Source organism: Hoplias malabaricus, chromosome 15 (genome assembly GCF_029633855.1).
Source record: "Hoplias malabaricus isolate fHopMal1 chromosome 15, fHopMal1.hap1, whole genome shotgun sequence".
NCBI lineage: Eukaryota > Metazoa > Chordata > Actinopteri > Characiformes > Erythrinidae > Hoplias > Hoplias malabaricus.
Window position 1 is genome coordinate 12,291,591 of NC_089814.1, and position 24,873 is coordinate 12,316,463.

At 39.8% G+C, this 24,873-nt stretch overlaps 2 protein-coding genes across 2 annotated transcripts in view; one reads left to right on the plus strand and one right to left on the minus strand.

Annotated features, from left to right (window-relative positions):
* Positions 1-18,013, plus strand: part of slc45a2 (solute carrier family 45 member 2) — a 23,503-nt gene extending 5,490 nt beyond the window's left edge. Inside the window, exons 3-7 of the mRNA XM_066646391.1 lie at positions 3,042-3,388; positions 9,081-9,224; positions 11,477-11,600; positions 13,425-13,630; positions 16,017-18,013. Coding sequence (XP_066502488.1) covers positions 3,042-3,388; positions 9,081-9,224; positions 11,477-11,600; positions 13,425-13,630; positions 16,017-16,244 — 1,049 coding nt within the window. The 3' untranslated portion in view covers positions 16,245-18,013. The remainder of the gene's footprint in view (positions 1-3,041; positions 3,389-9,080; positions 9,225-11,476; positions 11,601-13,424; positions 13,631-16,016) is intronic.
* Positions 18,014-18,175: 162 nt separating this feature from the next.
* rxfp3 (relaxin family peptide receptor 3) lies at positions 18,176-21,220 on the minus strand. Its single transcript, XM_066646245.1, has one exon. It carries the CDS (start codon positions 20,739-20,741, stop codon positions 19,485-19,487), a length of 1,257 nt encoding a protein of 418 aa, XP_066502342.1. The 5' UTR covers positions 20,742-21,220; the 3' UTR covers positions 18,176-19,484.
* Between the last annotated feature and the right edge of the window lie 3,653 nt (positions 21,221-24,873).

Consider the following 24,873-nt stretch of genomic DNA (forward strand, 5'->3'; position numbering starts at 1 on the left):
CAGGAGATTCTTGAACCCAAGTGCAGTAAGCACCTGCTTTTCTTCCCTAAATCACAACTTCCAAAACGGAGTATACACTGCCACCAGGTTTCTCAGCATTTCATCATTTCCACACAGCGGTTTTTATCCCCCCCGTTAAGAAATAGATTAACTTTTGGATGTTAAGTTCACATTAAATGTAGAGGGGCACAAAATAAGTAAACACAGAAGTAAATGAATAACTTGTTAATAGTTTATTTTTTTGCAGGAATTCTGAAAAAAAAAAAGGCAGGTGAGAAAGCCACTCTGGGTGGGCCTTGTTCATAGCTTTGAAACTGGACTGGACTGATTAAAAAATGGTTCTATAAAGGGATATCACTCAATTTACAAAGCCTGATTAAAAATAAGGATGTATGAACTTTGATTATAATAAAAATGTACATTGTTATTCTCATTCTGTGAAATGGGAGAGTTTAGAGTAACTGTCTTTTGGATCAAAACTCCTCATAGGCCAATTCTGACCCACACCGCTGTAGATATATCCTAATTACAGAACATTTGAATAATTAGATCTTTAAAGGAATACTTCACAATTATTGAATTTAGCTGTAATCTTGTATTTCTGTATAATAATTCCTCAAACATACCTTAAAAATAATATAGACTCTTTTCCTAATTCTTAGTAGAAGAGGAAAAAAACAAGAAAACAATTTACTAAAGGCATTATCTATTGTCTTCTTTGACAATTACATTTGTGTCAGTGGATTTCTATTTTTTAGTAAGAATAGAGACAGCATTTAATCTATAATAAATGACAATAAACTACACAGGTGATGGATATTTGATTGGAAACTAAAGATGATTCCTGTGAAGCCTAATTGCGGCTTTGTTTTTATGCATGTGCATGATTGTTATATTGGCAACATTTCTGTGTTTAAACCCGTGCCTTAATGATGATTACAGTAGAAGAGTGTGAGCATGGCAGTACAGGAAGCAGGCACAGGTTGGTGTGAGAGCTCTCAATGAGCTATAATCCAGCCCAGCTCAGTCATGTGCTTCGATCATGGGTTGGAGCTGAGAGCAGCACAGGCACATGATCCAGCTGGACTGCAACTCTAGTGTGTGTGTGTGTGTGTGCGTGTGGATTGTTTGGATACTCTCTTGATCTCACACATAATGATTGTAAAGGTCAGAATGGGATAATGGTCATTTTAAAGCTTGGATATTGAAGCTGACTCTTGGTAGAGGCATTCAGTTTGATTGCAGTATATTTTGGTCACATTTCAGTACTGAGTGCATATATAATTGCCCTGTGATTCACTTATTAAGCCTTTCCAAGGTAATTGTTGGCAATTACCTTCTGGCTTCTTAGTACATTATTAAGCAATAACAAGTTTGAATGGCAGTGCTTACAAATGCTTTGGAAACTACTTAATTTACCCTATTTAGCGCTACATTTTGTGGTAAAAAGCAGCTTGTTCATCAACTACTGGTTTGATAAAATGTAAGTGCCTTTTAAAGACATTTTAATGCTCCCCCACACTGAGATGATGAGTTATAGCTGAAGATTAAGCAGGTCAATAACAGATTAAAGGTTCTCTAAATGTGCTTGAGCTTCATAAATTATACAAGTGACAGCTTGACTTTTACAATTTATTTCACTGAAAGTCAGTCTGAAGTTTATGAATAATATTCTTGAAAATGATGAAATTGTGAGGAAAAATAAATTCCTTGTTAAATATCTCAAGTTCAGAGATGTATATTCTTTGCTGATGCAATCTTAAGCCATTGCTGTATAAAAAAAAGTTTCAGATAAGTGTTCCAGGACCTAAATCCCCCCCCCCCCTAATTTGGACCCTATATTTAGGCAGTTATATATAATGTAATTTGTAAAGTTGTGCCATCTAGGATTTCTTTTTTGAAACTTTATCTTGATTTGCTATTTTGTCATGGATTTTTTAGATAGAAAACAGAGATTGCCTTCCATTCTTCTGTTGTTCTGGGGTGAACCATGAATATTTTAGCTTGGCCTTAAGCTTGGGCCAAAAATGTCACTAATTTCTTCTAGCACCCCTAGGGGATGTCTAACAGTAGGTTAGCTCTGGAACTAGTGCACATGAGAAGTGCCTGGCTGTTTTAGATTATAAAAGGGCATTTAAATATAACAAAATACATTCCAAATGTACTGTTTGAGCCTTGCAACAGTCATGTTAACATAGCTTACCTTGTATCATTCAGATTTACAAGCACAGAATTGCTCTAGCAGTTCTCCATTTCTAAGAACTAACTGAACCCAGAGACTATGCTTCGTGTTTGTGTTAGTGATGTATCTGAGCCTCCCAGAAGCTCTAGAGTGATATTGGTTTCTTATAAAATCAGTACAGCACACAAGCAGATTTTTACACTGTCAGTTCCTAATGATGATGTGATGTGGAAGCTAATCTGACGCAAGGCAAATGAGCAAGGTCTCATGGCTGTGTATACAACTATTGCTCCAATGCTTAGTGTTTATATGCATCATGAATTACTTTAATAAAGGGGGGGGGGCAATAAGTGAAAAAACAGACATGTATTTTTGCTCTAAGTCTTCCCCTCTGGAGGAGGTTTTCCAAACTGCACAGAGGATTCCATTCTGGGGCTATTGCTTTGGTGTTCTAAAAATAATAGTTTTGTTCTCAAAAACATTGCAGCAGAGCAACTGAGTTGCATCAGGTCTGGTTCCTGGTTGATTGATGTTTTTTTGTTCTGATATGGCTTGACACACTGCTTAGAAGCTGTGCTACTATTTGTATTGGACTTGGAGAGAGTACTTTTCAGTGCAGTGTCTAACAGGTAAATGTTTGTTGATGCACTCTTTAAAAAGTGCTCAAAATGGGTCCCTTGTATTGTCGTCTTTGAAAATAACTTCTTAAACTGCATTTTTGTAAATCACATATTCAGATCTTTTCCAGGAGCATCTCATACTGGCCCTCAGAACCCTCTTCTCTGCTTCAGCATGTTCTTTGGAAGCCATCATAATCATCATCATGGTCTTTAATTGTCTGTATCTTGTTACTCTGCAGGTCTGGGTGGAGCATGTGGTTACCTGATTGGAGCAATGGACTGGGGTCACTCTGCTCTGGGAATCTTATTGGGGTCGGAGTACCAGGTGATCTTCTTCTTCTCAGCGATAACCTGGACCTTCTTCCTCACTGTGCATCTTTTTAGCATTCCAGAGAACCCTCTGCCCAAGCAGCACTCTTCTGAATCCTCGGCCCCGACTGCTCCGCTGATTGTGGCCACTAATGGCACTGCGTACGGATCCTTGCCCAAGGAGCCCTTGCCCTCTCCTGAGCTCCGGCCACGCACTTTCTCTGCCCTCAGCGAGGCCAACGCAGTTACGTCCAGCGCCAAGCAGCCCAGCAAAGAGGTCAGTTATCACAGCCATCTTTCTCTATCATTTGATTCTCTTTAACAACTATTTAACTTACTAAAGCACAAACGTCATTGTGTTTTCTAAATATAAACACATTTTCAATTTGATGCCTGCATCGTACTTTAAAAAAATGAAGTAAGCATGGTGCTTGTATAAACTTATACAGGTCCTGGTCATAAAAAAAGTATATCATGTAACAGTTGATTTATTTTAGTAATTCCATTCACAATGTGATACTTGTATATTATACTAATTCATTACACACAGACTGATATATTTCAAGTATTTATTTCTTTTAATTTGATGATTATAACTGACAACTAATGAATTTCAGTATCTCAGAAAATTAGAATATTGTGAAAAGGTTCAATATTGAAGACACCTGGTGCCACACTCTAATCAACTAACTGAAAATCCTTTAAATGGTCTCTCAGTCTAGTTCTGTAGGCTACACAATCATGGGGAAGACTGCTGACTTTACAGTTGTCCAAAAGACGACCATTGACACCTTACACAAGCAGGGCAAGACGCAAAAGTCATTGCTAAGAGGCTGGCTGTTCACAGAACTCTGTGTCCAAGCACATTAATAGAGAGGCGAAGGGAAGGAAAAGATGTAGTAGAAAAAAAGTGTACAAGCAATAGGGATAACCACACCCTGGAGAGGATTGTGAAGAAAACCCCATTAAAAAATGTGGGGGAGATTCACAAAGACTGGACTGCAGCTGGAGTCAGAGCTCCAAGAACCACCACGCACAGACGTATGCAAGACATGGGTTTCAGCATCGCATTCCTTTTGTCAAGCCACTCTTGAACAAGAGACAGCGTCAGAAGCTTCCAAAAAGGACTGGACTGCTGCTGAGTGGTCTAAAGTTATGTTCTCTGATGAAAGTAAATGTTCCTTTGGAAATCAAGATCCCAGAGTCTGGAGGAAGAGAGGGGAGGCACAGAATCCACGTTGTTTGAGGTCCAGTGTAAAGTTCCCACAGTCAGTGATGGTTTGAGGTGCCATATCATCTGCTGGTGTTGGTCCACTGTGTTTTCTGAGGTCCAAGATCAACGCAGCCATCTACCAGGATGTTTTAGAGCACTTCATGCTTCCTGCTGCTGACCAACGTTTGGAGATGCAGATTTCATTTTCCAACAGGACTTGGCATTTTCACACTGTGCCAAATCTACCAGTACCTGGTTTAAGGACCATGGTATCCCTGTTCTTAATTGGCCAGCAAACACACCTGACCTTATCCCCATAGAAAATCTTTTGGGTATTGTGAAGAGGAAGATGCATTACACAAGACCCAACAATGCAAAAGAGATGAAGGCCGCTATCAGACTGATCGACTCCATGCCATGCCACATTGCTGCAGTAATTCAGGCAAAAGGAGGATGTTCATACTTTTCATGTTCATACTTTTCAGTTGGCCAGCAGTTCTAAAAATCCTTTTTTTTTATGTTGGTCTTAAGTAATATTCAATTTTTCTGAATTTAGGGTTTTCATTAGTTGTCAGTTATAATCATCAAATTCAAGGAAATAAACACTTGAAATATATCAGTCTTTGTGTAATGAATGAGTATTATATACAAATGTCACTTTTTGAATGGAATTACTGAAATAAATGAAGTTTTTCATGATATTCTAATTTTATGACCAGCACCTATATATAATCACAGCAAAAACAAACAAATAATAACGGAAAACAAATGAGAAATATAAGATAATTTTTTTCTATAAAGTAGTAGGTGAGAGTGAGTTGAACAATGTTTTGTTCAGATTCTCCTTGATCTCATAAATTTGTTAAATCAACAGCACACATTATTTAAAATCATTATTTATTAACCGGTAAAATTAGGTATTGGATGACAACCTCAAATAATATGGACTCCATGAGGAGAGATTTAGACTAAGAGATTTAGAGATTTAGTTAAACCAACACATTCACACACAGAATATCACACTCACTGCAATAATGTAATTTGATTTTATTTTTAACAAATAAACTCTGATTTGAACAAATAAAATAAAAAGTATATCTTATGCATATTATAAACAAGATATAAAACACTATTCACTATTTAAGGGATAATATATATTTAGTCTGTGAGAAGTTAATATAGAATTTGGTATTTATAGCCTATTAATATACAAAATACATAGAATATATACCGTGTGCATTTACCATAGTGCCTACTTGTGTACTGATATGTCTGATTCAGTAGTGATCATCGGTTTACTGTGGAGTTCGGCAGAGTGATAGTGATTGGACCTTAGCTGACTGGTTCTGGCACGGATGCTCCTGTACCTACTTCCTGATGGCAGGAGGTTGTACAGTGTGTGGCTGGGGTGGGAGGAGTCCTTGGTGCTCTGCGCAGGCAGCTCTGGTGGTGAATGTGTCTATTCATGGTGCAATTGTGAATTCATATACAAATACATCACAAACTTTATGCTTCATATTCATGCCCCAAATGAAGGCAGTGTCTGATAATTCATGCTTAATGTATCACAAACAACAGACTTCATTCTTAAGAACACATTGCAGAAATGAGGGGGCAGATGAAGGGGACATTGTTAAAGGATACAGTGCTCAGCAAGAATGAAGATAAAGCTGGATATATTTTGGTTGTGTTAGTCATTATGTGAGTTCCGGAAACAGCAGAGTAAGAGCAAACAAGATCCAGATTGTCACTTGTCATTAGCGTAATTCTCTGTAGTGGCACAAGGCGAGCAGAAACCTTGCCTTTTTTCAAAAGTTATTTTGCTTTTTCGAAATGTGTAATTGCAGTGCTGTCCTCCACTGGATGGCCTTCTGCCTGAATGACAGAAATCAGACTCTAGACAAGGCCATAGCCGTTCCTCTTAAGCCTGGAATTAGGCATGGCAGTGAGTCATAGGAAACGTTTGCTGTCTGCGCTGATGCAGCCAAGAAAAGCTCTTTAAGAATTTAGCACCAAACATTAAGTTATAGTAGAATTATATTATGTTCAGCAGTTCCTGTTCAAACACAGATGGATCTACTGAAACGATGCAATTATTCACCTGTTCAAGGTGATGTTATTGCTGTATTTTCTTTTACAAGAAACCAGGAATTTGAATACTGCTTTATTCATGAACTGTGTGCTTTGGGATGAATAACCGTCTTCCTCATCAGTCCTGTTATGCTCTCCTCTTTCTCAGAGTGCTCAGTGATTAACTGCCTGTTTACCTTACACAATAGACCATTTGTCCCCGAAACAGCTACAAGAGCTCTTCTGGTGTTCCAGAATCGTCTCTTTTGTGCACTGTCGGGCATCTAGCCTCCGTCGCTTTTCACAGTATGATAAACACTGAGGGCTCCAACTATTTTCTGATATTAGATTTAAATAAACAAAGGACTTGAGGAGCATGCAGTATATAATGTACACCTGCGTCTCAGTGCTGCATTTGAAAGAAGATGGTCAGGCCCTTGACCATCTGGAGTGCTATAAATGGGAGATTAGTTTTACAGTGATTTAGTGAAATTCTCCAGGCCAAAACAATAAGAAACTCTCAGCCAGACTTTATATTTTCACCTTTAAGTAAAATGAAAAAACCTAAAGTGTGACTTAAGGGCTTTTCCTGAAAAAAAAATCATGACCCCCAAACATCCCATATTAATTAGAATTACATAGCCCCCTGTATACATTGGAATAAATCATGCATTATCACCCAATTCATTGCAATTTCCCAATACGATTTTATATTCCAAGGCCATGTGTCTGCATTCTCTGTGGAGTGGTTAACTTGTTAAATTGTGATATATATATATGTGATGATATACATTGTGATATATAGATTTGACCATTTTGTCCAGCCCTATGATGGAATATTTTGAGTTCAGCAGTGACACTGAGGGCGTTAAAAACTTCAGCAGCACTGCTGTGTCTGATCCACTCATACCAACACAATGCATACTACCAACACATCAGTGTCACTGCAGTGTTGTGAATGATCCATCACCCAAATCATACCGGCTTTGTGGTGCTTCTAACCATTTGAAGAACAGGTTGAAGGTAGATAACAAGGTATGTAGAGCAACAAAGTTTTATTTTTTAAATGACTGTGATCCTAAATTTATGGCTGACCTGTGTTGATTAGTTAGAGATATGATAAAATATACAGTCACAAAACTAGGAATCTTTTCACAGCTGTCATATGGAGGCAAATTCATGTGAAAATTGCAACAAGTTCAGAGGCAAATTCTCTTTCAGGCCAGCACCCCTGTGGTCCTGCCCCTGGATACTCCCCTGATTGGAAAGGAGAATTTTCATTGTCTCTGCTTGAGAGAGTATGAGAAATACCTCTCAGATCTCTCAAAACGCCAGTAGCGAGCGGGTTAAACCTCATGGGAGGAATCCTCTGAATGTCCCATGGCATTTCTCTCTCATTATCTCTCTTAATAATGCAGCCCTCTGTTATTAAACCTTTCACTCTTCACCTCCCAGGATCAGGCAATAGCTTTAGACAGGTTTCAATCATTTCTGCCTCATTGAATTGGAATCTTTAAAGACTTGAGTGGGTGGAAGAATCCATGAAGATCTGTGGTAATGAAGTGAGAACGGATCCTTCCTTGGTCCTATCTCAGCTCACAGCACTCTTCTGTTTAAATAAATGTACTCATGACTTAATGGTTTCACAGAGCATTTCATAATTGTCTCTGTAAACATCCACATTCCTCTCTGTCCAGCTTTGCCATATGTGCCTACACCTCCACCTCCATTTTTTTTAAATTTAAATACTCTTCCACCAGAGAGAGGCTTTCTACCATACTTGGTGTAGCTAAATGAGTCGCGTCACGCATATATGCCATATTATACAGAAACAAGACAGAATATCATTATCACAAGGGGGATTTTTAAAAATCATTTAAAAATTGTGTTGTATTGGTACCACTATAAAATAAGACTACACTTCATGAATGGTTTAAAATTTGTCTTTTAACAAATTTTTAATTATGTGGTTAATACATTAATAGTCCGTTATAACACATAGAAAGGGCAACACTGACCTGTTGTTCAGCAAACAGTGAACCCACACCCATCTACACAGTAAAACCACAGAACTCCACACCCAAGTCACTGTTGGACTTCCTATCTCTGTTACAAAGGATTATTAATGACTTTTTAAGGTGGTTTACAAAACTAATTAATAACCATTTAGTAATCAGGCATTTAAACCATTTTAAAGCCTTAATAAGTGCAGTCTTATTTTAAAGTGGTAGCTCGATGTATGATTATAACACACAGGCCTAGTGTACAGTAGTCTGTAGCAGTGGTACATCAGCACTAGTCTGATGTTATGAGTCTGTTAATATCAGTGCTAATGTCTAGTGTGAGGCAGAAGAACAAGAAGCAATTCATGTTAGAGTGGAAGCCCAGAGTCGCCTTCACTTCTGCAGTTATCATACTTAATATCATTCTTTCTGTAGTATGTTACAAAATGTAAAAATTATAGTTGCCTTATAGCTTTATAAACATATGGTCACATATATTATAGCAATTATATATTGCAAATATGTGTGTGTGTTATGATATAATTATATTTTCTGTCAGCACACCCACTCAAATGAGAGGCTTACTTCTTTGGCTGGAGTTCCGTTAATAGCTTGACCAGATTATGTGTGTGTAATCTTACGAAATCATAATCAGTTGTGTTTTGTATGTGTTTGTGCTGCAGGTGCAGAAAAGGATGACTCTGAAGTCTTTATTGCTGGCTATGATTAACATGCCCAGTCATTACCGCTGTCTGTGTGTGAGTCACCTGCTGGGCTGGACTGCCTTCCTCTGCAACATGCTCTTCTTCACTGACTTCATGGGGCAGGTGAGTATGAGCTCAAATTCACCTGACATTTACTCGGATCAGCCACAAGATTAAAACCACTGACGGGGAGTGGTGACTGTCGAGGGCTGGGATATATTAGACAGCAGGTGAATAGTTGGTTTTGAAGCTCATGGAAGCAGGAAATTTGTGTATAAGGATCTGAGTGACTTCCCAAATGAATATTCTCAGTAGAAATATATCATTCATTTGTTCAGTTGTATAAGTTTTAGTGCAGAGTTTCTGACTGACATTAAATTTAAGCAGACGACAGAGTGATTAATGTAGCACGCTGATGAATGTTATCAAGTGATGAAGGCTTAAGATCACTGACAGTAAGTCTACCCATACTGAAAAGCAGCTCTGCAATGTTTTGACAGTCTCCAAGTAGTAGAATAGACAGTTCAAAACCCTCTAATGGAGACTGGAGAGACCTCTAGACAGAGGCATGAGTCTGAAGGATGCTTTATCATCAGTCAGTGTTTAAACGCGTTGGCACTAGAGCTGAGAATATGCAGCATAAAAAATCACAGTATGAACTTTTGTTTTACAATCTCCATTTACTTCATTAGGGTAAAATAACACCCTTGTAAAATAATATCTTGGTAGAATGTTTATTGGGAAACAACAGCATTAGCCTCATTACAGAAATTTCTGCTTTTTGACTGGAGTTTGTAAAAAAAACAAGCCATAATTTCATTCATTCATTATCTATAATCACTTATCCAGTGTGGTGGAAGCTAGTTCAAGCTACCTGGAATCATTGGGTGCAAGGCAGGAATACACCCTGTAGGGGGCGCCAGTCCTTCACAGGGCAACACAGACACACACATTCACTCACACACTCACACACACGGACACTTTTGAGTCGCAAATCAACCTACCAACGTGATTTTGGACCATGGGAGGAAAGCGAAGCACCTGGAGGAAACCCATGCAGACACAGGGAGAACACACCAAAATCCTCACAGACAGTCACCCGGAGCGGGACTCGAACCCACAACCTCCAGGTCCCTGGAGCTGTGTGACCGCCACCATGACGCCCGCCATAATTTCAGTTTCAATAAACTCTATACTTCATCAGCAGTTAGTAGACGGGTCTGATTACATGTTACATCTTACTGAATATTAAATTCAGTTGGATTGAGAGCACATATTGTAGTTGCATCAAGGTTAGTTGTGCCCTGCTCTGGCTCTGCCTCTAGCCCAGAGTGTTTCATTTGGAGATCATTCATCAGTTATTCAAACAAAGTGCTTCTGAAGCTGTAGGTGGGGAACAAGTTCAAATACAAATTTCAAGATGTTTATAGAGGCTCCAAAGATCCAAGTACAGAAATGAGCTTCATTTTTCTGTTAGTGTCCAAGCTTTGTCGCTGTCATAGCAACCTATAGCAGTGGGTTAAAAATAAAAATAATTGCCCAAAAAATAAATAAATAAATAAAATTGCCATGACTCTGTTGCAGTGACTGAAATGCAGTAAATGTCAATTAAACTAATAAAGTTTTTAAAAAGTTAATGGCCCACAGCTATTAGTCATAGGGTTAGAGTCAACTCCAGTCATAGGGTTAGGGTTCACCTCCTGCCAAAGATGGTACCATGTTATTGGGAACCTTTATGAGACACATTTATCAGTTTTTTTCCACCGACTGAAGACAGTGAACAAGCATAGGGACCATTAACAGCACATCATGGCAAGTTAAGGGTTGTTGCTGTGGCAGCAATAAGGTTAAGAAAGTAAAAGAAAGAGATGTTCATCTCTATATCCGGAAGCTTGTAACGGATGTTGTGTTTTAAGCATCTTGAAATCTGAATTTCGTCTGATTGGCCTCCTGCTGCTTGCTCAGATGATGAAGGACATCCATCAGGAATGTCAAGAACTTGACGCTGTGTACGGGTACTTTATGGGCTGTCAGGATGCCACAGCAGTTTGTTGAAGGGGAGCAAAATTTCAGTTTAAAAGCTCTCAGTGGTGCATCAGAGACATGAAAACAACCCATGCTGCTCACAGCCGAGTGGGAGATGTATAAGCTGTTATCAGATGCGTGACCCAGCAGTCTTTCAACCTTTCAAGAGCAGAGTCAAACAGCTTTACGCTTTGGCTGGGCGTAAACAGTCTGATTGCAATATCTAGGCTAGGTTGCCAGTTGATAGGCTCTTACCTGTTTATCCGGTGTTTCCTCCTGTGTCGTATGTGTCATGTTCTTTGTATTTCTGAAGCTGTGCATTTGTGTGTGGTTCTCTGTGCTGTTCCCAGATTGTGTATAAGGGGAATCCGTATGCTGCTCATAACTCCACTGCTTATGCCACCTATGAGAGGGGGGTGGAGGTGGGCTGCTGGGGGCTCTGCATCAACGCTGTATCATCTGCTCTGTATTCCTGTGAGTATTACTGCACTACAGATTATAATTTTTTATCCTCCTGCCTTATTAAACCTTCTCCCTTGTAGTAGACCCATAGTGAAATGGAAATGGGGAACTGTGATTAGAGAAAAAAGCCAGTCATTTTTATAATGACCGGTTATAATGACACCCTTAATCAAAGTTGCTGAGGCAAGATTGACAGAATTCTTGTTTAGTGCTAAAGAACAGATTGCAGAGGGCTATTTTAAAAGTTGGCACAGGTTTCCAGCTACGGTCCTATAGATAGGGACTCCCCAATGGCTCTGTAATTTAATTTAAGGCTACCTTGTGTCCCTGATTTATTGATCTTCAAGGACAAGTCGTCATGTCGGGTGGAGAACTGGATCCAAGGCATTTTTTTATATGAGAAAAATTAATTTTGTTTTTGAAAATTTTCCATTACTCCCTTCTGGCCCAATGATGAGTCCTGTAATGACCCTCTTTGTAGTTATATTTTGTTCTGCAGGCATTTTTTCACAGGTCATTTGACTCCAAATGTTGATAATATTTTAACAGTACGTAACCCCCTCAGAATAAGCCTTTCCATCAGCGAGCTGTTATAAAAGTTAAGTATAGACATTTGTTTTATTTGGTGGTTTATTATATAAAAGCAACAAAAGAAGCATCAAAATAAATAAAGATGTCAAAGGTAAATGGGAGTGCTACTACTAAGATCCAGAATAAGGAATTCAGATTGTGTATTCTGAAGTGTATATCAATCAAGTTTTATTGATTTATTTAATTTTGTTGTTGCCCAAAGAAAAACATGTATCTGCGTTTTTGTCAATTTTAGAGTGAACTACATTATCTGAACACAGCAGCTTTCCTTCGTATTGTGTGAAAATTTCATCATGAATGGATCAATAGAGAAATGCTCCAAAATGACTAGGAATGAAATCTTTTTACAGTGACATCCATTGAAAGCTAAGAAGGTTCTTTTCCCTTCTCCTACAAAGTTACGAGAACAGCTTTGATTTACCACTAAAATAGTGCAATAATCTGCCAGAAAATTCAAGATGGAACCTAATAGAAAACACAATCCTTTATGGTGTCCTGTAGATCACATTGTGCAAAAAATGGCAATATCATTTAAGTTCTTGCATTGAATGCAAACATGCATTGATTTAATTCAAATGATAATTAAAAGAATATATATATTGTAAGGGTTTAAGGAGATTTAAATTGAAACACAGCCACATTGCTAATAAGCAGCCTTTACTAAGTGCCCTATAAAGGGCACTGTTGCAGAACAGTAAGTAAACAGAGTTGTATTTAGCCTCTGGTGTATGACCATAACTGGCAGAGCTTTATTCCACCATGACACAATTCTCCTTGATGGTGTACTGCTCTACCCATGTCAATCACCGCACAAATGCGCGCATACACACACACACACACACACAAATACGCACACAAAAACCCCCAAACTAGAAATATATTCCTTCCCTGACATAAACAGCCCCAAACACAACTTAATCCTCTAAAATAAAGCCCAGCCTCTGGTGACTGCTACATTATGTACGCTAAACTTTACGCTGTACTGATAAATCTGTTTGATGTGGAAGCCCGAAATGTAGAGCAAATGTTAAAGGTGCCATGAATCACTGATAAATACATTCAGTTTTCATTTTTATGGCAAAGTGTAGCAGTTCCTATGTCAGCAGGTTCATGATGCTGTAATTCAGAGGACTCAGCTGGTGGTAAGAACAAGCTGCCACCTTCCAGATTGGAGGTTTATTAATAAACCTGACATTTGTCTTTTTCAAATGATTTTACTGTGTAACATATTCTCTGTGCCCTCAGACGTCCAGAGACTACTTTTACCTTACATTGGGCTGAAGGGACTGTACTTTATGGGCTACTTTGTGTTTGGTCTGGGCACCAGTCTGATCGGGCTGTATCCAAACATCATCTCCACACTGTCCTTGTGTAGCGTCTTCGGTGTGATGTCCAGCACCCTCTACACCGTCCCGTTCAACCTCATCTCAGAGTACCACAAGCAGGAGGAGGTCAGTATCAGTACAATACTATAACAAAGAGCACAATCTGAGCTCAGTCTTATTCATAATAGAATAAAACCCCTTTTATTAGTCGTCATTGTACTTCTGTCAGTTCTCATTCTCCTACTTGAGAGGAAAATTAGTTTCATAAAGTGTGCTGTCAGTGATTGGTTATGACTAATTTTCATCACAATAGAGCTGGAATTCTATAAGATACTGTCTATTTCATTAAAAAGTTTCCAGTCCAATATGAACAGATAAATAATCTTTAGATTGCAGGAATAAAACCACACAGTAGTTGCATTAAGATGATCTCATCTGAAGGCAGTTGAATAACAATCCCGTAATAAGTCAAAATACAGTCTCAGGCTGGTCTTAATCTGGATATAAAGCTGTTTTCTTATTCATAGTGTTGGCATTTCCACTGATTATTGTAATAACTTAGACATAAGAACTCCTCTTCATCTATTATGTTGTATATGGCTTTGTATCAGTGAATCACCTTTACTTCCTGCTGGAAAGCCCTTCTAAACATTTTAGGCTCATATATGGTTCTATGGCTGATATATGGTTCTTTGCTGTAAGGGCTAAATAATATGTGGAATATGGCATCTCAACATGCACTGGAAATGGTAAAAATACAGTTAAAAGAGATTGTAAACTGACTGGAAATGCATTAGTGAAACCTTTTAAGAGTAAGGACACTAATACTAGAATTTGTCCAGCATGTAACACTTCATTAGTAGCCCATCTACCTTTTCCAGTCAGTATGTACTTGACCATGAATGGACAATGTCTGAATGAAAATACAGAATGAGCTGTGTGTGTTGAGAAAGAAATACACCTTCTGGTATTAGTCAGTGATTGAAATTACACTACATCATACATTGTTTTATAGACACTTAGATATGCTTTAAAAGTGTATTTTCAGTAGAGAACAAATCTCTCTTTCATTCTGCAATAAAACCTGCCTATTTCTGTTTAACAGAAAGCCAAGCATAGGTCTCAAACATCTAAATATAACCCCAAATCCATATCCACATGAAATGTGAATATTCTTCTTTTGTTAAAAATTCCATTCTATTTGGGATGGACATACTTCGCTTTTTTTCTAAGATATCAGGAGTAAAGGTTCAGCCGTAGATATTGGATGTGATTTCTGCTGCTCTGTATGAATAATGCTGTTCACCAAAGACAGCCACTCTACTTTCTTTAAGACTAATGCCTGGCAGTGGTGAGGATTTTTCAGGGCTAATTAGAAAGACTGTAAATCACAGTCTATCAACCCCCAGGGCTCTCACTGATTAACACTTTTACACTGGAGCTGTTGATTTAAAACTTGTTAGAAAAGACTCATTGATGAAGGGCAACAAACATTTATTCCTCTAATTTGTCTTGACTTTCAGTTCTTAACATGTGGTGGTGCCACTGTGGGCTCTTTTTGGCATGGAGTGATGTGGCTACCTGGGCAGGGAATTCATCACGGTGTGCTAGACTGAAGTCAATGATGTTACCCAATACACGTGTAGGCACATGGCTGGTGCAGAAAAGACAGTCTTTTTTAAATATGCTTCAAAAAACAGACAAATCTCCTCCTGAAGTAGCAGCTGTCTATTTCAGTGTTGAAGTGTGCTTAGGAAAATACTTTTAAAAATGCCTGTCTTCCTCTTCTCAGTAAACAGCTGTTGGTACATGAAGCAAATGTGGTTTTGTGGTAATTAGCTTAGAATAAAAGATGCTTGCTGTGACTAGAGCTACTGAGAATTCCCAAAGAAAACCTGTCCAGGAGAATCTGTGAAACACATTTTCATAGTCCTACTGTACTCTTTAATACTCACTGCGCCCAATTATCTCTCATTTATTTTGAAGCCAGATGGCATTTGGCAAGTATAATAAAAGAATAAACTCTACGTCTACCTTCGTTGAAGCCCCTCTTGTCCTTCCACACACTGGCCACAAACCAAAGGCCACCATAGGTACCTTAAATATCTAAATACATAGGTATACAAACTGTAGTCCACTTGTTGTCAGGCACAATTTGTCAACACCCTTTAAGTCACAGTGTTTGCCCTCAGGACTGATTTGAACCACCACTCAAAAAAACAAAAAGAAAAAAAAAGAGGACTGTTCTACCAGGTCTTACAAGCTTTTAATCATTTTTGGATCTCTGTGTTTTCGCTTGTTTTTCTTTCACTTTCTTCGTACATATGAGAACAGATTATTTTAAGTCAAAACTCCAGATACCTGCCAAAAACCTGTAGGTACTTGCCTTTGTCTGGAAAATAAATATACAGGGGATGGCCTTTGTACTTTCTTGTCCGTTTCTGCAGGTACCAAAATAAAAACGATATTATTTTCACTCTTCTATCTCTCTCTGAACCCTTTCCTGCTACAGGACCAAAGAAAACAGGGGAAAGAGGACTCCTCTGCCCATAGCCGTGGCACAGGAGTGGACTGTGCTGCCCTGACCTGCATGGTACAGCTGGCTCAGATCATGGTGGGAGCTGGACTTGGTGCTCTGGTCAATCTGGCTGGGAGTGTGGTAGTGGTGGTCCTGTCTGCCTCCACCGTGTCTCTCTTTGGCTGCCTGTTCATCGCCATCTTCATACGATATGTGGACTGAACCTGGTTAGACACCCACAGAACAAAAAAAAAAAACACCCACAAACACTTGCACACACACACACACACACACACACAGCTACCTATATGCTGGCCTTTCAGGTTGTACTGAACAGCCATTTCCAGAAGTTCAAAAGGTGGCACCTCTTCTTGCGGCTTCAAACTGGAGAGCACACATGCTGCCATCTGGTGAACTCAGCAATCTCACTTCACGGAAGCATTTATCATTTCTAAAAGAACAGGCTTGGCATTTACTGAGTCTCAGAAAGCAATTGCATATAATCCAAAAGGAGTTCATTAGCTAGAAAGGTCAGTACACATGTTTAGCCCTTTATTGGGCTCTCTGTATGAGTTGATTTCCAAGTGAAGGAGATCATATGCAAATCCAAATCTCTGAAATCGATCCGAAGGTCAGATTTCAAGAAAAGAGATATTTTTTTTTTCTGAGACACTAAGATGAATGAAGGCCAGCCACTGTGGAATAACAAAGTGAACCCTTTAAATATTCTTGCTTTATTTCAAGTGGAGCTCTCATTTTTAACTAAATGTACAGGTGTGTATTTGTGTATTTAAATTTTGCCATACAGCATTCTTAATGCCAGCATTGTTTTCCAGTTTGTGTTTGGTTCATAATAAAGCTCCGCATGTTAATTATGCCCAGTGTATGACAGCTGCTTACTGTCTGCATTAACCTTTATCATTACGGTCACCATGGGATAAAAGTCTGTATGAGTCAAGACAAAAAATAGCAAGAAAAAAAAACTGTTAAAGCAACATTAGGTAGTATATATTTTACCTTACAATTACAATTTCAAAATGGCTGTGTTGCTTAACTGAACTGTAACAGTAAGGAAAGTGCCTTTGTTGTTGCTACTCTGGGTTCAGCACTGCGGAAAATATGGAACATTACCACTATGTATCTATGTAACAGGAGGAAACCACCTGTCTGTGCCTTTAAAAGAGAAATAATGTTGAATCCAAGGCAGTATTCAGAGGCAGAGTGATGTCAACTTATCTCCCAATTCAGTGTTTACACTGCTGCCTACTCAGGATGCAGCATTTGTGTGTCAAGGTCACTCTAAAGCCAGAACACACGTACCAGATATTCTGCCACAAACACCAACATCTTAATGCCTGCAGCTCTGTAAAAATGGCCACAAATAACCCAGACAAGCCACACCTATTCAATACAAAGAAACATTCTCAATTCTCCTCACAGTCACTCACTGGGTCTTCAGTGAAAATGTGCAGCGAGATTTAAAACACGCTGTGTGTGCAAGCAGAAAAGTGCGTGTTCTGCATGAAAGAGTGCAAATGTCATTACCCACATGGTGTCTGCTAGTTATGGCTATTGCTAAGTACTTAAACACAGGGTATCCAAAGTTTTTAATGTCACTGAGTAAGCTTATCAAATATAAAGTACATGTACATTGATATTTCTTGGAAAACATACAGTGAGTTTTTTGGTACTTTTTATTTTTCTCTCAAACATTAAAAACGTTACCAGAGGTGTCGATGTCTCCATGCTTTTGCTTTCAACAGTACATCTGCGGTGCCTTTAAAAATTGGCCAGGTGGTGGCGCCTCAGAGACCAGAATATTCATGTGGCTAGGACAGGGTTTGATGCGGTCCTGTTTCTGAATACTGCCTGAGATTTTCTTTTTTCAGAGACAACCCCTGCCTCCTCAGACACTGACTCATAGAACTAACAAGCTGAAACACTCAAACAGTGAGTTTTAGAGACTGACCAGTCTGAGCAGTCCAGCCAAACCGATAAATGCCATGTGGAAAATAACTGGATTGATTCTAGGGGTTTTCCAAGGACTCAAATAATGAATCTAAATCATTATGTAATGAATCCTGTTTGATTAGTTATTTAATATTCTCATATATAAAGTGTAAATAAAATGAGTTTCATATGAATTTGTTTATTACATTCGTTGTTTCATTAACATTATTTCAGCTCATGTTTCTTGTAGCAGAAAATTTCCAACACATGACACAGGTTCCTTACAGAGAAGCACAGTCGGCCATTTAGGAAAACACTTCTGTGGAAGCGCAAGCTGAATTCTATCTTGATGATAATTGACTCCTGCCTTTGTCCTTTTATTGCTGCTGTGCTGGTTGCGCTGAATTTGATGAAGTGTGTTTGAAGTGCCCAACAGTTTTTTGGTGTTTGGCTAAAGCAGAGTCAGATGCACAGTTCTGTAGAGACACTTTTATAGAGAGTTTTATAAAATGGGCCTGGGTTCAAAATGCTGCCGCAGTTGTGCTCCTTGCACTGTCCGTGATCAATGTGTCCATTTTCTCTTGAATGTTCCGCAGCGTCGCTACATAAATAAAATACTCCTGCTTGCTTTGGCATGGTCCCTCTCTCCTATCAGCCTTCTGATTGAGAGAGAGGGAGAGGGCTGACCACACTTGATCAGGCTCTGGTTCATGTTGCACCTGATTGTTTACTTCATTTCTGTAACACAAGAGAAACATCCATGCGGCAAGCAGTGCCATGCAACTTGAAGGAATACAGAGAGGAAAGAGTGGACATGTGTTGTTCACAGGGACAAACTACGAAATTGTCTTAAATGTTAAAACAGGTTGTGCCATTATTAGCACATTAATGTTAAGAGCACTAATACACACATACATATTTACATAAATACATATGTTTAAAGTGAGAACGAGAAAGATCAGACCTTTGAGCAATGACACAGAAGAACCATTTTTGGCTCCCTACGTACATTTTTAAATGATGATTCTACAGATCTGTTTCTGTGCATGTTTCAGTGCATGTGAAAATATCATGTGAGTAAAGTTGTAATGCATCTCAGTGTCATTTAAAAGTCCCATACAAATCCAGTGTCTTTTTCCAGATCCATATTTCCAATCCAAGATTTATGAATCTTAATTTTAAAACAATCTATGAAAAGGTAATTCCTTCCAATGTAAATGTCCGTACCAGGCTGCAGAAGGCAAGACTGGACTCAGGTGGCCAATGGCAGGGTCTGCACAACTCTCTCTTTGATGAAGAGGCCCCGCACAAAAGCAAAACAAGGACTTCACCTTGATGAATGCATTTGTCTGTTTTCTAATGGGTTGTACCTTTGTCCTGCAGGAAAGTAATGGGCACTAATACTGACCATTCAGCCGAGAGAAAAAATCATTAGGCTTTAATCCTGATTTAAACAGTTCATTAGTAAGACAAAAAAACGAAATAAGTCCTGTTGTTGCAGAGCTGGTAGGTCTATGTGCTGTTGGGAAGCAGGTCATTACGCCCGTTATAAATGGCCACTCCGGGTGGGTAGAAGGCGAGGCTGGGCTCAGGTGGCCGTGGCAGAGACCGTGCTGCTCCTGGCTCCTCGTGTTCTGGCTTTGTGGACGCTGTAAAGGGCCGCATGGTGGTGACGGTGGGCGAGGCAATTTGCCAGAAGAGCTTTTTCAAGGCCTTGCGGAACTCTCGCCTCATCAGGCAGTACAGGATGGGGTTCAGGCAGCTGTTGGAGTGTGCCAGACACACAGTGACAGGGAAGACGTATGCCTGCGTAGTGTAGTACTCGTAGCTGAAGTGCACAGCGTTGAGCTTGATTAGAATTCCCCAGGTGGTCAGTGCATGGTTGGGTAGCCAGCACAAAAAGAAGGAAAGCACAACAATGGTGACCGACTTGGTGACTTGGGAGCGCCTCTTTGCACCGGAGCTGTTTGCACGTTTGCCAGTGACAAAGCGCAGCAGCAGCAGGTAGCAGATGGATATGATGGCAAAGGGCACAAGGAAGCCCACCAGGACCTTCTGAGCATGATAGAGTCCGAGCCAGAACTGGGCATCTCCACAACGGTCAGGGAATCTCAGCAGACAGAGCTCATCTCCACTCACAGTGGCTGTGGTGGAGAAGATGGCATGTGGCAGGGCAGCAGCGCTGGCACTTGCCCACACAGCAGCGCTCAGACAGGGGGCAGGAATATGCACCCTCCTCCGTCTCCGCCGCCGGTTCTCCAGCGCTGATGCAACAGTTCGGTACCTTGCCACGCTCATAGCCGTCAGGAAGAAGACGCTGGCATACATGTTAGCTGCTGTAACGTACGACACAATCTTGCACATGGCCTTCCCGAAGGGCCACGCAAAGTCCAGCGCATTCTCCACCGCCCAGAACGGGAGGGTCAGCACAAACTGGAAGTCGGTCACGGCTAAGCTGGTCACAAACAAGTTGATGGAGGACTTCTTCCATGCTTGCCTCGACTTCATCAGGTACAGCACCAGCAAATTGCCCACCAGTCCCAGTGCGCACACCACAGAATACACCACAGAGATGAGGATCCGCAGAGCAGCAGAACCATCTGCCACAAAGCTGCTTTTGTCTAGGTCGGTGAGGTCATGTGTGTCACTCCATGATTGGTTGAACTGGTTAAATGTCCTGTTAAAAGCAAAGCTGCCATTGAGTCCAGTGGAGGAGAACGGCAAATTAGAACCTTGCTGCATCACTACTTCCTTGTCGTAGCACGGCATTTACATTACAGCAGAATGAGATGACTTCAAATTCACCTCTGATTCATACCAGTAGTGAGGGGAAACTTGGGGCAGTCCTCTGTGGGGGATTGTTTGAGCAAGCATGGGGTCAAACTTGCAAAGAGGGTGATAAAAACAACTTAGCTGCTGTCAGCTATATGCAAATGGATAATTTGATTTTCCTGTTTATCACATTAAGTTGTGTTGTACATATTCATAATAGTCAATGCTGGTGGGGGATCTTTCAATTAAAGTCCCAATTTGGTCACATTTAAACCTCAGAAGGTTCAGCAGTATTACATATTTATAACTTATTACTAAGTCTTAAAAACTGCTGTTATTCTACACCTTCACCTTCATTCAGTATGCACAGGTCTATGAATATGCAATTAGACACCAGATGTATATCTGCCCCTCCACCAGTCGCCTGGCGCTCGAAAGTACAGCCGTGCAAATCAACAGGTTTAATTCCTTAGGTTTAACCCTGGCTGTTCGAATTTGTCCATTACAGACTGAGTTTGCAACACTGCTGTTCACAGCGATAAGTTTTCTATTTGATAAAAAACACAATATGGACATAAACAAAGTTAAAATCATTGATTTTTTCACAGGTGAGCAATTCTAAGTTCACATTTTAAACACAGTACACCTAGTTTCGCTGTAAGGTAAACACAACTTTCTCCAAATTACAATGAACAGACTGTTTACATTTTTCCATCTCGTTTGTTTCCAAGGAGACCGGCCAGCGCTGCACTGGGAATTGTGGGAGTCAAAGTTGCAGAAGTGGAACTGCACACAGCAGGTTTCACTCCACCCGTAATTCAAGTTTGAAAACGGTAAGGGGCACTTTTGGGGGAAATACCCTCTAGTTTTATGCCCCTGTGCTTCTTATATTTGAGCGTAGCACGGGTGTCATCGTGGCAAAGAACACACCTACAGCCAATTTAAACCAGAGGGTCGCCGAGCCGGAACTGACCAAGCTGGCGTAAATATGTTATTTAGTAGTTTGGAAAAATACGTTCAAATTTAAACAGGGCTAATATATTTTATTATTAAAGAGCAATTCAGCAGTTATTTAAAAAAAAAAAAGTCTTAGGGTTTAATTAGATTTAAAATTGCCAAATTATGCAAATGTTAAATGAGAAGTATTTTTCTCTTTATTTATTTTATGAACTCTGAATAAATGTTTTATATAATGAATTTATACCGTCCATACCAGTCCTGTCTTTGGCGAGCCCGCTGAAATCAATGGAAGAACCTGGCGGGAATCTTTCTTCGTTCACGAGGAGGCGGTTTGAACCATTTCTCCTCGCTGTAATGTAAACGCGGTGTAATCCTAACGAACGTTGGGCAAAGTTACCCGTCCCGTTCGCCCGCTCTATACGTCCCGTCACGGCAACGCGCGCTGACCCCCGTTCGGCTTTCTCTTCTCTCCTTGGCTCGCTCCGGTGCGCGACAAGAACGACATCTCCGGTGCGTCTTTTTTCCCCAAGCGCGCGCCTCCTTTAATCCCTCCGTGGATGGCGCGACTGAGTGGAATGAGAGCGAGGGTCTCTGAGAGGCTTTTATTTCTTATCGGAGCCAAAGCGCGAGGATTGGACGGCGCGTTTTTACGCACGTGGGCAGCTCCAGCCAGTGCGCGTGGAGCAGCGTGGAGGTAATCGCATCAAACAGGATTCTCATGATTATTATTAATCATTGCTTTGATGTGAGTGGCTTCATTTATCGAGATGTATACAGTAAAATGTCCCCATAAATATGAAGTGGTCTCAAAGAGGATATGTGCTTGTTTTTTTTCCTTCAAAATTCTGCATGATTCAGTGGTCATTCAGAGTGGTGATTGTGAGAAGAAAATGTCCAAAGAATTGAATGCCTGTACAAGCTACATCACAGAAAGCTGTTACATGAAAGGTTTACGAAAACTGCCCGGTGACTAAGAGATATTTTAAAGACCGTTTGAATATAATTTTACCCTGTAATGTTTATGAATATATATATGGCATCACTCCTAATTATATAAACTCATTTCTAGAAAAGTTGGTACAATGTATATAAGTCAATAAGTCTTATCCAGTTATCCAGTTCAGGGTCGCGGTGGGTCTGCAGCCTACCGGGAGTCACTGGGCGTAAAGTGGGAATACACCCTGGAGGGGGCGCCAGTCCTTCACAGGGCAACACACACACACTCACACCTACGGACACTTTTGAGACACCAATCCACCTACCAACCTGGTTCTTTTCACTGTGGGAGGAAACCGGAGCACCCGAGGATTTTCATTCTTGTTTTCTTAGCATTTATAAACATTCTGGACAAAGGATATAATCCTCAACTATTTATTTTTCTTCTGATTTCATTACTATATTGACATCTTAAAGCATGCCAAAGATTTAACTGTGATTTTGGATCATAAATAAAACGACTATGTTTTTGTTTTAGGCGTGGCACCCCCTTATTCCTATTACCTCCAGTCAAATGAGTCTCAGTCTGTCTCTTTACAATTTACAGTTTAACATTACACCATTTTAAATCATTTTACTTCATTATTTAACAAAGAATATTAGCTAAAATTTAGAACGTTTGAACTGTTTAAAACATTAGAACTGGCTGTTTAAAGCTATGCTGCTAACTATGTTCTTTAAAAGGTTACCTTTACACTTGCAATGGACTATGATACAATACATAGTTTTATATAATTTACAGCAAACATAACCTTGAGGGTCTGACGCTGGTGAAAGATTGTTATCAAACACTGCAGCAAAAGTGGATTAGTAATCAAAACATTTTTGACAAAAGACTTGAATGTCCTATTTATATTCAACAAATACGTTAATGTGTTTGCAAAGGACAGTCGTGCAGTTTTTTTCTCTTCTTAGAAACCATGCTATTCCCCAGTGAAGCAGGATTCAGTACTGCCCTTCTGCCTGGGAGACATGGGAGACATCACCCCATTTTGGAGAGCAGTTCTGGTTCTGCTTCATTTATCTGGGAGTGAAGCTGGAGTCACTCTTCTCTACAGTTTGGAACCTGTCACTAGTTTGCTAAGATGAAGGCCTCAGTTCTCTCCCAAAGGATTCCACCCAAAATGTTGAAGTTTTTGATGTTTCCATTTCATCCGGCCACTTGTTCCAAATGACTCTCTTCTGAGGATCAGAACACACAAGATCACACACAGTCTTTCTCCTGGAGCAAAACAGGGAGAGTGGTGTGTAATGGAGGATTTGACAGAGGCAGGAATCCTGGATGATGGAACACAAGCTATACATAGAGTTTGCTATATATTCAGTTTTCATCACATTATTCTTTGTATGTGTTTTTTACCATCACAGAGTAAAGCACAAAGTTAGGAAATGCCTTACACATACATTAAAATGACAAAGTACCCCTCCATACAGCAGCTTAACCTGCTTCAACGAGAACACGTACTGCCTAGTACTTTTGTTAGCTACACATGCCTACATTAGCTAGCATCATGTTGAGTGATAACAAGAGGGAGGCTAAATCTGTTACTTTGGGCAAAGCAAATAAATTATGGCTAATGAATAAAGGATGCTTCTCATAATACAAACCTCCAGATGACAAGCTTAAACTAAAAGAACACATCTCCTCTTCTACTTACATAACAAATGGATTAGTAGTTTGCATCAAAAGCTCAGAATCTGCTTCAAAAAACGAAATAGCCATGGGCAAAATAGGAGCATGTACATAACTGATTTTTATGACATCAGAAAAACAATCCAAATTTGCACTTTGGTTTCTATACAGTGGCTGAATACACGAATGGAGTGAATGACATGTTTTGGAGCCATGGTTACACAGCACATAAATGATTAATTTTTCCATGATATTGGCCCTTTAAAAATTGCATAAACAGCAGGGAAGCTGATGGGGTTTCAGCATGGGGTCATCCTCATCTCCAGCTAATTTTCTTCACTTAGAGCTTTGTAGACAGCTTGATGTCTTCCTGTTCTTTGGTGATTAGGGTCTTATTTAGTGAGGAGAGGTGGGCACTGGGCATTCCATGGACTCAAGCTCTTACTTCAGGGCACGGTACCTGAAGTGATCTTGGTTTGTAGGACACGGATCAGTGGATTGAGCCCAACACTAGAACGTATTTTGCTGTTACTAAGCATT